This window comes from Pollicipes pollicipes, unplaced genomic scaffold, assembly GCF_011947565.3.
Source record: "Pollicipes pollicipes isolate AB1234 unplaced genomic scaffold, Ppol_2.1 Scaffold_4219;HRSCAF=4965_pilon_pilon_pilon, whole genome shotgun sequence".
In the NCBI taxonomy this organism is placed as follows: Eukaryota; Metazoa; Arthropoda; class Thecostraca; order Pollicipedomorpha; family Pollicipedidae; genus Pollicipes; species Pollicipes pollicipes.
Genome location: NW_023596448.1, coordinates 33356170 through 33368585, shown reverse-complemented (window position 1 = coordinate 33368585; position 12416 = coordinate 33356170). Strand labels below are relative to the sequence as shown.

The 12416-nt window shown below is 50.0% G+C and overlaps 1 protein-coding gene across 1 annotated transcript; it reads left to right on the top strand.

Moving 5' to 3' along the window:
- Positions 1–238: 238 nt before the first annotated feature.
- On the top strand, positions 239–8888 carry LOC119095932 (annexin A7). The gene is made up of 7 exons (XM_037218785.1): positions 239–341; positions 1955–2160; positions 2911–2990; positions 4940–5012; positions 6871–7044; positions 7625–7806; positions 8305–8888. Coding segments are annotated over exons 2-7 (567 nt in total). The 5' UTR covers positions 239–341; positions 1955–2159; the 3' UTR covers positions 8362–8888.
- Positions 8889–12416: the final 3528 nt, after the last annotated feature.

Below are 12416 nucleotides of genomic sequence, written 5' to 3'. Positions count from 1 at the left end.
GGTGAAGTTGCATCTCAACATGCTCTCTCCGTTTGCTGGCCTTGTGGGGATCTGATGGCTGATGATATGCCGGCTTCTCATCGTACCACGCCGCTAACGCAGCCTAGCCCTGCATCGGTGATGACCATCCCCGCCAACATGCCAGCCCGGTGATTTGCCGCCAGCTGTCGGGGACGATACGCGCTGCCTTCTGGTTTGACCCGGTTGCCGACGCCCGCAAGCTACGCAGGGCTGTGAGAGGCTGGGGAACGGACGAGGACGCCCTCATCAGCGTGCTCTGCAGTCGGAGTAACGCCCAGCGCCAGCAGATCGCCGCTCAGTACAGCAGGGTCTATGGAAGGGTGGGTATACGGGCCTGCAGGGTCTATGGAAGGGTAGGTACACGGGCCTGCAGGGTCTGTGGAAGGGTAGGTATACGGGCCTGCAGGGTCTATGGAAGGGTAGGCATACGGGCCTGCAGGGTCTATGGAAGGGTAGGTGTGTGGGGCTTAGTGCGGGCACCCTCCTCTGCAATGAGTGGGAACATCAGTGCGTACTGGCATACTGGAATATTTGATTTGAGGTACTTACATTCGGTGTTAACACGCGTTCGGATGGGGATCGATTTCACCCTCATTTAGCCGTCTTCAAAGATAACTTCCCAGCCGCGCGGCGTTGCAACGCCAGGCTTTGAGCAGTTGTAGACAATCGAACAGCCGATAGCTTGGTTGATATTTTTGACAAGCCTTTTAAGGTCACTGACATGTAGCAGGTCAAAGCCAGACTATGGACATCAGCCGAGACACTTTCACAAGACTCATTCAAGCTTATGTAACAACAGAGTGTTGACGATGTCATCTGTGACTCTGAGATGGTTTCACGGACAAGACAATTGAAAACTGAATGACAGCTACCTGACCTTGCTGACCTAACAGCTAAATGACCTTGAATATGGTGTAACGGTCGGATGAGGGTCAAAACCAGCCAACATTTCCTGAAAAACTTGCTGTAAGGGAAGTTTTGAATGCTCATTTTGAATCCTTAATCTCAAGAACAACACCTGACCTTTCAGTTTCATGTCATAAGGGTCAAAAGGGGTCCTGACACTTCTTCTCGAGTAGCTCTTGGCGCTGATTGGATAATGATTCAGCAAAACGATATGAAAGATTTCCGGTTATTTTTACCTTTTTGTTGTTGTTTATTGACGTTTTTGGACGCGCTGATTGCGGTGGTCATTTTGCGCCTAATTTTGACCTTCTTAAGATCAGACAGGCCACTGACCTGACATGATTACCATTGATTTTTTGCTCAGAGAGCACCTTGGGTAAAGCTGATGGATGAGTAGGTCTGAGCACTTCGCATACCGATCTGCAGTCTGACCTTATCCCACCATATTTAGCACGAAGGTCACCACCTAGATACCTACAAGTTGTCCTGCGATGAATTTACATAGAGGTCTATGTACCCTGTGAACTTGGTGTCTCTAGCTCTCTTAGTTTGTTTATTTCAGATTGTCCAATACTTCTACCACCCACCCAAGCGCGCTGTAGTCAACCGACTACATGGGAGTGTGTTAATACAGATGTGTGGTGTGCATGTGCTATCTGTTATTAGGTACCTCTCCCACACGAAGCCGAGATGAAGCTTTTCCGCTGGATATTGCCGTGTGACAGTCGCGATATGCCCTGTTGTGTAAAGAAAAGTAGATTAATCGGTCCGGAACTGTAGAAATACGCCTTCGGTAAGCCGCTGGATGCCATCCGACTCCTGCTGGAATCGTCTTAGGACACGATGCACTGTTCCCACCATCTGAATCCGAACGATAACAAGTGGTGACTGTAACCGGAGTCCCCTGAGTCTCCTTGGATCCAGTCCCTTGGGATCCAGACCCCTGAGATCCAGTCCCTTAGTCCCCTGAAATCCAGACCCCTGAGTGCCCTGAGTTGCAGCCGCCTGAGGTCGGCGTCGCCTCCAGAGTCTGACCACGGACCTGCGCTGGGACCTGAGTCACCACTTCGAGGCCGTGATGCTGGCCCTGCTGGTGCCGCCGTACGAGTTTCTGGCGCAGCAGCTGCACAGGGCGACGGACACGTCTGGGCACGGACGAGGACGTGCTGTACGAGACGCTGAGCATCCACAGCAACGCCGAGATACGCGTCATCAAGGACACCTACCGGAGGAGTACGTAAACGCGCCTGGCGTGGCGGGTCTCTCTGGTCGCTGATTGGAATGGTTCGCACCCCGATATTTCGAGCGATGTGACGTCACGACGGCAAATGGTCGCGATTAGTGTTACCACCCTTATGTGCTGCGGTTGATGTCTTGCAGTTCACTCCCTTGTTTCCGTGGTGCTCTTGTTCTTTCCCTTGTTTCCATGGCGCTCTCGTTCTCCCTCCTGTTCACGTGCTGTTCTTGTTCTCTCCCTTGCTTCCGTGGTGTTCCTTTTTCTCGGAGCACGTCGTGGCATAGTTCAGTCAGAGGTGGACAAAACTTGTCCGGTTTGGGCGGCTTGGGTTGGAGATTTATCGGATCACACTGCTATGCAGCTAGGGGTGCCCATACATCGCACTTGTCCGCGATTATTTTAAGACTAATTACGCTTAGGATTTTGGTGTGCACAGCACAACCAAACCCAATGCTGTGAGCTCCAAAATCTGCCGCACCCACAACCAAAATACAGCCGCCATTAGATTTGATTTCCTGCGTGGGGACTTATCAGCGTTGCACGCGTCCGAAGACAACTCTTTGACGGCTGTCCTCTAAACACGTGCTCATTCGCGGGTGCGCCTTCAGATGCGTCCGTCCAGCTGATTGGCCAATGGCACTGCGCGTGCTTCCCAGCCGCTGTGCGCCACAGCTAGCTGTACCTGACCCGGGTCAAGGCCGTACTCCCGCAGCCAGATGACAGACAGACCCTGGTCTGGCTTTCAGTGTACGGTCGGTCCCTGGAGCATGCCGTCCGCGCCGACTTCGCCTCCCACTTGGAGCGGCTGATGCTCGCTCTGCTGCAGGTGAGTCGAGCTGACGTCGCGCGCGGTCCGTTTGTGTACGCCGGGTGGCCTAGTATTGCCAAAGACTGTACCGCCGGGGGCCTTCTTGCTGTCAAAGACCGTACCGTGCTCTGTGATGACTGCTCGGAAACCATCCGTCGTCGTGGCTGTAAAACATCATGACACCTGATCAAATAGATCAACATGATATCTTAGTGTGCTTTGGTTAAAATAAAGGCCTACGTTCTACCCAGTGCAGCGTTTGATAATGGCAGGTTTTTACAATCTAGTTTTGTGACCGCAAATACATAGAAGCCCTGACCATACCCATAGGTACAACTTCAAAGGGATTGTGGTGCGTAATGAAATGTACCAGTGCGCTCCGCTGTGTATCCACAGGAATGCTTTGATCATTGCTTTCGAATGATCAAACATCAGAAAACATGATCAGAAAACAATGATCAAAACACTAGAAACACAAGCGTGGACTTTTGGGGGTTCGTTCATGACGCTAGTTTACAATGTAATCAGTCTCACAGCGACGCTGGAGATGTGATGCAGCCGGCATATGTGGTGGGGGGAAGGGGGGGGGGGGGAAGCCCGGCCGCTGATGAATCGGTTAGCGTCTGTCGTATTCTTACGCTAGTGCCTGTCTGCTGGGGGAAGGAAGGATAAAGTGTCCACACGCTGGTTTCTCAGTATATGAATTATGGATTGAAAAAATCAAACGGCAACAAACATCCCTGGTCAATAACAAACGGGAGTCGCCGAGCTGACATCCGTCACGCGATTTGTGGCGTAACAAGTGTGACCTTTGCCAGGCTACGCGAAATACTTTTAAATCGCCCAAAACCCCTGAATACCACAAGCTGCACTACCTGCTGCATCCGTAATATTGGTCGTGCAACTTTCACAGCTGGCAGCACGGGAAAATCTATTATAAATCAGCACTGCAATGTTAACAAATGTTACCAAATGGTAAGTGTCATGACCTGCCAGCGTGAGAGTCATGTCAGATCAAGGTCAGGTTATCTCAACGACTCTAATTAGTTAGGTATTTCGGTTCGTATGCTTCAAAAGGCAGAAGCGATTTGTTACGAAAATGTCAGTGACACCGACTTGTAGCAAATTACTTTCGTTCAACATCTGCCAGTTGGTCTCATAACAATTTTGACGATGATCAAGCACGATCTCGCACGGCATGACTGAGGCAGACTGATAGGTAGTGGGAAAGTTAGCCCTACATATATATATATATATATATATATATATATATATATATATATATATAGTCATATATATATATATAGTCATAGTCATATATATATATATATATATATATATATATATATATATATATATCCACCTAATGGCCGATATACATCGAATCGATGTGAATCGAATTGAACCACATCGAACATCACTCCTCCCCTCTCAGACAGCCACGGGCTCACATCGAAGCAGCGCAATTCCCATGCCACCTCGCCTGTGTCGCGAGTTTATGATGGATATATACGCTGTTGATGGCACACTCTGGCTTGCTTAGCAGCCAGCCTCTGGCCTGATGGCTGAGGCTGCCGTCAAGGGACCACATCACACTGTGCTTGTTTCATCGGCCCCGTCGGTTTGTAGCGTTCGGCAATTTCTCGCAATCATTGCTTGATTTTGACATCTCGATCAGCGTGTGTTATTCGACGCTGACGGATCGACGAAAACTGAACCTTATCAGCACACGGCATTCTGTACCTGCCGAGCTCGGTTTAACAATCGCTGGCGGACGCCAGCGACTATTGGCTATTGAGCGTGCCTCGGAACTGACGGCTTTCATCCATTACCTACCTGTTAATGTATCGTCAGAAGACCAGAATGCGGAAATCCACCTAATGGCCGTCACTCCGCATCACCGGTAGTCCCGGCCCGATCTCCCGTCCCACCACCGCGGCTGGCTGGTGACCTGTGACCTCTGGCAGGCGAACCGCGACGAGTCCGATCACGTGGACCAAGAGAGGGCTGTCACCGACGCGCAGAGGTTCTACGAAGCCGGTGAGGTGTTTGCGGGCGGCTGACTCGCGCCCCTTCTCGCCCGCCCACCGGCGGTCGGGAGGGAGGCGGTAGTGATTGTTGCGGAAAATGTACGTAGCAGATACAGTACTGCGTGGGCACGTGGTGTTGACGGCCTTGGCTTCTGCTCGGGGTGCTCTTGGAGAGAGAGAGAGAGAGAGAGAGAGAGAGAGAGAGAGGAGAGAGAGAAGAGAGAGAGGAGAGAGAGAGAGAGAGAGAGAGAGAGAGAGAGAGAGAGAGAGAGAGAAGAGAAGAGAGAGAGAGAGAGAGAGAGAGAGAGAGAGAGAGAGAAGATAGAGAGAGAGAAGAGAGGAGATAGAGAGAGAGAGAGAGAGAGAAGAGGAGGAGAGAGAGAAGAGAGAGAGAGGAGAGAGTAGAGAGAGGAGAGAGAGGAGAGAGAGGAGAGAGAGAGAGGAGAGAAGAGAGATAGAGAGAGAGAGAGAGAAGAGAGAGAGAGAGAGAGAGAGGAAGAAGAAGAGATAGAGAGAAGAGAGAGAGAGAGAGAGAGAGAGAGAGAAGGAGAGAGAGAGAGAGAGGAGAGAGAGAGAGAGAGAGAGAGAGAGAGAGAGAGAAGAGAGAGAGAGAGAGAGAGAGAGAGAGAGCGAAGAGAGAGAGAGACATAGAGAGGGAGAGAAGAGAGGGAGGAAGAAGAGAGAGAGAGAGAGGAGAGAAGAGGAAGAAGGAGCAGAGAGGAGAAAGAGGAGGAGAGAGAGAAGAAGAGGAGAAGAGAGAGAAGAGAAGAGCGGAGAGAGAGAAGAGAGAGAGAGAGAGAGAGAGAGAGAGAGAGAAGAGAGAGAGAGAGAGAGAGAGGAGAGAGAGAGAGAGAGAGAGAGAGATGAGAGAGCAGAGAGGAGAGAGAGAGAGAGAGAGAGAGAGAGAACACAGGGGTACGACGTACGCTCCCCCGATCCAGGACAATCGGGGTTGGGCGATCGGGCGCAGTATGCCGCGTGTGCTAGTATGCCAGTGCAGCGGCAATGACGCAGCGCGTCCGACGCTTCACTAGGGCTAACAGTGTCAACGAGAGCAGCAACGTGGTCGCGCTTACACAGCGGCGTAGGGGTGCAGGTCGCCTTCACACCCTGTGGTGATCCAGGGAGCTTATAATTTTCCATTTCCTGTCAGTTTCACAGTCGCAAAAAAGTGCAATTCCATCATTCCCTGTTGATGTAAGATTAGTTACCACCGGCGTAAGTTGTTCAGTGCATTAGCGAGGAACATTACTTGTGTAGGTAAGACAGGAGTATCAGCCTCATTCCTCGGATCAAAACCAGGAGAATAAAGATCTAGTTGGGTTAATATTTTGGCAGCATGCCTTTTTCCAAACAACGGCAAAAGTGAATTCCTCCTGTACCCCTACCCCTGTACTCCCCTTGCTGTCCAGTGGGGTACCGAAGGTGGTTTCCCTTCTGCTACTGTTTCGATAAAGGCATGTTGAACACTTCCCAGACAGCTGGGATGGCAGGTGTCTCACTTTGTCCCTCGGTAACGCCACTCCATCGAAAGCAGTCGGCGGTCAGCCATTTCGCTTGCAGTGCTGTCAACGCGCATTCCCTTCAGCGGAAATACCATCCGCATGCCCAAACAAGCATGTTGTCACAGCAAGTGATTTAATCGAGAAGCAGTCAAAGCGCAGTCGCCCAAAGCGCGCGTCCAGGTCAGGAGCGTGACGTCTTCCATGGCATGAGTACCATGTCCGACCATTGACCCAGGTCCGGCGGAGACATGGCCGACGTTGACATGAAGGCCGGCTTCTGCTTCTGCAGCAGCAGGCGTGCCCATGAACGCGCGCCAGTTACGCGACTTTCGGAATGGTGACACCCTCTGCGTCCTGTGTCAGGCGAGGGGATGATGGGCACGGACGAGGACACGTTCAACACAATCCTGGTGGCGCAGAACCCTGCCCAGCTGCGGGTACTGATGATGGAGTACCAGAAACTCTCCGGGAGGAGTCTCATCGATGCGATAAAGAGGGAGACCAGTGTGAACTACCGCGCGACGCTGATGGCGATTGGTGAGACGAATGGCTGGTTGGAAGGAGGCTTGTTTGGAAAAGCTGACTAACGGTCGTGTACAGCCAGTTATACTATATTCCTATTTTACATATATATATATATATATATATATATATATATATATATATATTGCTACCTATATTCCGTACCGTTCTGGCCTCGTACTTAATACAGCCGTTCCCGTTCTGTCGTCAAGTTGCATCTGTCCCTTTCTGCCATCCATGGGCCCGTGCCCCTCGTATCACCGTCTGTGTCCGCGCGTTTCTTGTACTGACCTGCGTTCGTCCCTTATGCAAGCGAACCTTCCCGAAGTCTTTCCGAAGAAGAACCTTCGAAGTCTTTCCCTTCGTTCCGCCCTCTTGTCTGTATCACTTCCCCCAAGTCTTACTGACCCATGTCCCACTTCGAGGACACGAGGTCAGTGACACACGGGCCATCCACGTCTGCCACTACCGCGTATCCATCAGCTCTCGCACACCGACCTGATCATGCGGCCTACAGATGACCCGTGTTTGTTGTCTTCAACTCAGACATCGTCGGCCAGCGCTGTCGCTGACCTGACGCACGTACGGCCTGCAGTCCTCAGCACCCTGGACCGAACGGCCTACCTCGCCGAAAGGATTTGGAATACGATGGAGGGATTTGGCACTCGTGAGAACGATCTCATCCGGCTTATCGTTTCGCGCTCCGAGATAGACCTGGCCAACATCAAGCAGGAGTACCACAGACTGCACCGACGCTCGATGGAGAGCTCCATCGCGGTGAGGAAGGACGGCGTTGAACAAGCGTCTTAGGATGGCGCAGTGGGATGACGTCATGATGACATATTGGGATGACGTCATGCCGGCGCACCGTGCGTATGGGACCACGTCGTGCCGCGACCGTCGGGAGTAAGCTTGGCCCTGATTGGACAATGTCACCACACAGGTGCGTTCATTTGCACAAAAGAGGTATTAATTTTCTTGAATCAGAACATATGCATATGTCACGGTTCGAAATTGGGGGGCTACCTGGCTGATATCTGAAATTTAGATGGGTGATTGCAGCCACGTTATATATTTATTATATATATAATAGCTAACAAGTGAAGCACATAGAGAATTTTAAAGATACTTCATCAGCTGGGTCTTGTCCAGTTCTGCACATCTCACGCTGCAAGGGTGCTCATCCATCGCTGGGGGTGGGGAAGGGGCTGGGGATCGGGGGCTCACCACCCACCTCGGAAGCCGTAACCCGCCAGCTCCCATGCCCTCTTACAGGCTGACACGTCGCGCTACTTCGAAAAAGCGCTGCTCATGATCGTCAAGGGCAACTGAGGGCGTTGTCGTCGCACACCCGCGCGCGCGCCGTGTGCCGCCCCAAATGGGCGGTAGATGGCGCTGGTGGTTCTTGGAGACCAGTGCCTCGTCTGTGCGCAGCAGCCATGCAGACGTCATGTCATCGGCCATGTCTCGATGGTAGTGCGAAGCGAGCTGGAGAGGCGATCGACGCCATCTTGGCACGTGCCAATGCGGCGCTTAATGGAGCTTTCCATGAAATATTATGATTAATTATCACCGCTAAGCTGCTTAAGCCTATTTTTAACAATGCTTACAATCGACTGCCTTCATGTGTAAAAGATGCACAGGATTCAGCCGCTCGTTATGAATATTTGCGTGCTGCAGATGCTTCGAACCGTATAACTATGTGCCGTTTGTAGGAAATGAGTTGGCGTAATTTGTATTGTGCGTACAGCTCCCAAAGCTAGTGTTTTAGTATAAAAGCTGGCTGTGTGGAATTATAATATGTATTCAGGTAACGTGGCCTGGAAGCAATGAAGGCGTCCAACCTGTCACCGCAATGCTACCACATGCGTGTTAGACTCATATGTTAGACTCATATGTTAGACTCATACGCTTATTGACATATACCTATGACTCTATACTTCCACCCCCTCTGCCAAATAAACTGTGCTTTGATATGTTTTTCAGTTGTGATTGGCTCACACGAGGTAGGAATATTTACCAGCTACCAATAGTCGTTCGGTTGGTTGGTAAGCTGAGATTACGAGCGACACTCAGAGACCACCTTGGTTAACACGAGCCTGGGTGGCCGGTTGAAGGGAATGTTCCACATTTGTATGGCGCTTTGGTCTGAAATAGCCATCTCGAAGGAAGATTCAGTGCAGTTCACAGCCCTGCTCTTCTCAAGAGCCCATTCTAGTTTCCGAGCTATACGCCCGCGAATATGTGCAAACTATTTCGGGGAGACTATTTCAAGGTCACCAGTGCATCTATGACGCTATAAAAACGTCTTATAAATCTTGTCTTTCCAATGCCCATGCGGCGATCAACGGCAAGAAAAAATTGGCCTTCAATTGACTCTCAACCAATGTTGTGCAATGTGCGATGACGTAACCAAACAGTGACGTATTATGGAGCACATTTACTGCATAGAGAGATGGTGTTGTCTAGAGCAGCGTTTTCCACTTATAATTTTAGCAATAGTATACACGAGTGAGCTTACTTAAGCCTATCTGATGCCTCTTCAAAAATAAGCCGTTCCCTATGAACGGCACGCTGGGGTGGGTAGGGGGCAATTTGCCCCCTCCCTTCAGATATCAAGGCCAAAGACAGCCAGAGACATCATATTCAATGGGTGGGTAGGGGTTTATATGAAGCGGCTTGTGTTGTGTTTCGGGGTCATTTGATCCTTATACCTACCTGCGGACCAAATAAGGCCAAACAATATCCAAACTTCAGATGGTGTCCCTCAGATCACCCCGGCAGCCGCCCTTAATCTAGGTGCCAGTTATAATAGAAGCGGCTTGGTGCTTATACCAGGTCAGTGAGCTTATTTGGCATTAAAAAGGTAAATATGACTAAAAAAGATCCTACTGGATTATTTTTGCATCTGAATTTGCAATCACTGCGGAGTTCTACCTTAGGCGTTATGCGCATCAAATTAATAGGATGATCAGAGGTCGCTTCAGGTCAGTGACGTTTCTGACCTCCATGAAAAGAAAATACGAAATCGTTTTCCGTCGCTGTGATGAAGGAATTGGAAATGTGTGTAAAGAACTACCTCATAAATCAAGTTGTTCAGTAATAAGGCGTTCCCGATTTAAAACTGATCTGACCTCCATATTCGACTCAAAGTCAATGAAATTAGCAAAATCCTGGCTTTGATAGCCTCGTTTTCTAAGAAAACACCTCAAAGCTGCATGACTTAGTCTAGCGCTACATCATCGCATCACATTTAAACGTTTAGCTGGGAACTGACTTCGCTGACAGCCTATGGCCTCAGTTTGACCCATCATAGGTCAGCGACCTTACAAGGCAAGTGATTTTCGGTACAAAAAGATCGGATATTGAAGTGCCTACAGCGACACGAACTTTGGTGGCGCTACGCCTCAACGTTCGGAAGTCATTTTTTAGAAAAAAACTTGCTGGGACCAATTGATCCCGCTCCCCCCACCCGAGCGCGCGCTAGTACGCGTGTGAATGTAGGCAATTAGGTTCACAGTTCCAACCTGCCTTCGGAAGGCTTATCCGCGACCATGCCAGCGAATGGTGAGAGATCGTCTTTGATCAAGGCCGCATAAGAGTCCTCTTAGTGATATCCTCCTTAAGTCCTCGGTACCCGATTAGTGATCTTCGAGTGATCGATTACTGCTTTAGGACCTGGGCCTGAAGCGGCGAGTTCCGGCATGGTCTGCCTTCAAATAGACCCTTCGTTCCGGTGACGTTTTCTGAGGGCGCAGTCTTGCTTCACGTCACTGGGGCAGTCTTCTGCCTCACCTTTATCGAAGAATCGCGACAACGCTCACGTGAGCATAAGTGCTGTTGAGGAACCTGACAGGAGGTCTGTGTTCAAGAATGTCCCGAAAGGGTGACAGAAAAAATGAAACAGCGACCGTTTACGCAGAGTGTGTGTGTAACCAATGCGTACTATTACTGCGTGCATCTCACGAGAAAAGACGGGGCACCAAGTGTTTTTTTTTAACGACGTCGACAGAAAATGACGTATGCGACTTTTCCCGCAATGCATCATTTGTGGCTTAGCATTTACAGACCGCCCCATCGTGATTCGGTGTTTTGTATGCGTGCAGAAAGCCGGATAACGATGGTATACCTGCAGTTATTTCGTGGGAATAGGTCAAACATTGCGCTGGGGTAGGGCTTCTTCAAACAGATGCGATTTAAGACGGTAGTAATATCCTTATTACTAGTAGAAAACCAGGAGAACGGATATATATGTGTATATATATATATATATATATATATATATATATGCATTGGCAGGAGCTAGAATTCTGCTATTGTTTCGATAAAGGCATGTTGCCGAAATATCAACCCATCTATGTCTCCATTTTCCTGTTTTTTCCCCGATGAATAGGGCTATTACTACTGTCTTACCTATGTCAATAATGCTCCACGCAAATATACTTAACAACTTACAGATGCAGTTTATTCTGGAATCATTCAGACGATGGCATTAGTGTACCGTATGGATACCTGGTCCGACTACTGGTCTCCGTCCGTTGTGGTGCCACGTAAACAGCTGAATGAAATATAAATTACAGGCGCCATACCTATGAGCAATGCAGTCAGTGTACCCTTGAACCTAAATTATCGCCACGCACGCAGCGCCTAGGCCAGTTCATTCCCTGGACGCTGGCAGGTGCTATCGAGTCCTGAACAGGGCCTATTTAAACTCATTAAATTGAAGGGAGGAGGGGGGGGGGAGTAATCCCCACCAAGTACCGTCAAATCTCCCCTCTCGCAGTGGAAGCTCGATTTGCCGGCAGCTCGCGCTCGACCCGGTCTTCGAAACGGCTCAGGCAGCGGTCGGAGTGGCGGCGGGTTTATGCATTGTGCACGGGGGCAAACAAGTTGAAGTGAGTCAGCTGTTTTTAAATAAGAAAAGAAAAGAAACAAAAAATGAGCGATAAACAGCTTTTGAAACGTCGGACAGTCAGGCAGAAGTAGTCACACAGACGAAAAGGTGCGTACAGTTTGCTGCGCGCCATAAAATAGCAACCCGCACTCTCCATCTGGTTTTTACGTGTCAACATATAGCCACGTATAAAGTAATGCACTTTTAAAGACTTAATCCGAGCGTTTTGAATGGATGGATTTCTGGGCTCAGGGCTTGTTGTGTGAGCGCCGGCCCCTACCGTCCGATCACGCATCATTCCAGGTCAACGGCAGAGTTTCATGGCGAAAGCTGAACGTGCCGCAATGCTGGGCATGGTCCGTCCTGCCCTCTGACGTCGTTTGACCTGTAGCGCGGCCGCTGCCACCGGCCAAGGCGACTCGAAATTATCCCGCTCCGGGCGGGTGAATCGAGAGGCAAGTGCTCTTACCAACTGAGCCATCGCGGCACTGAT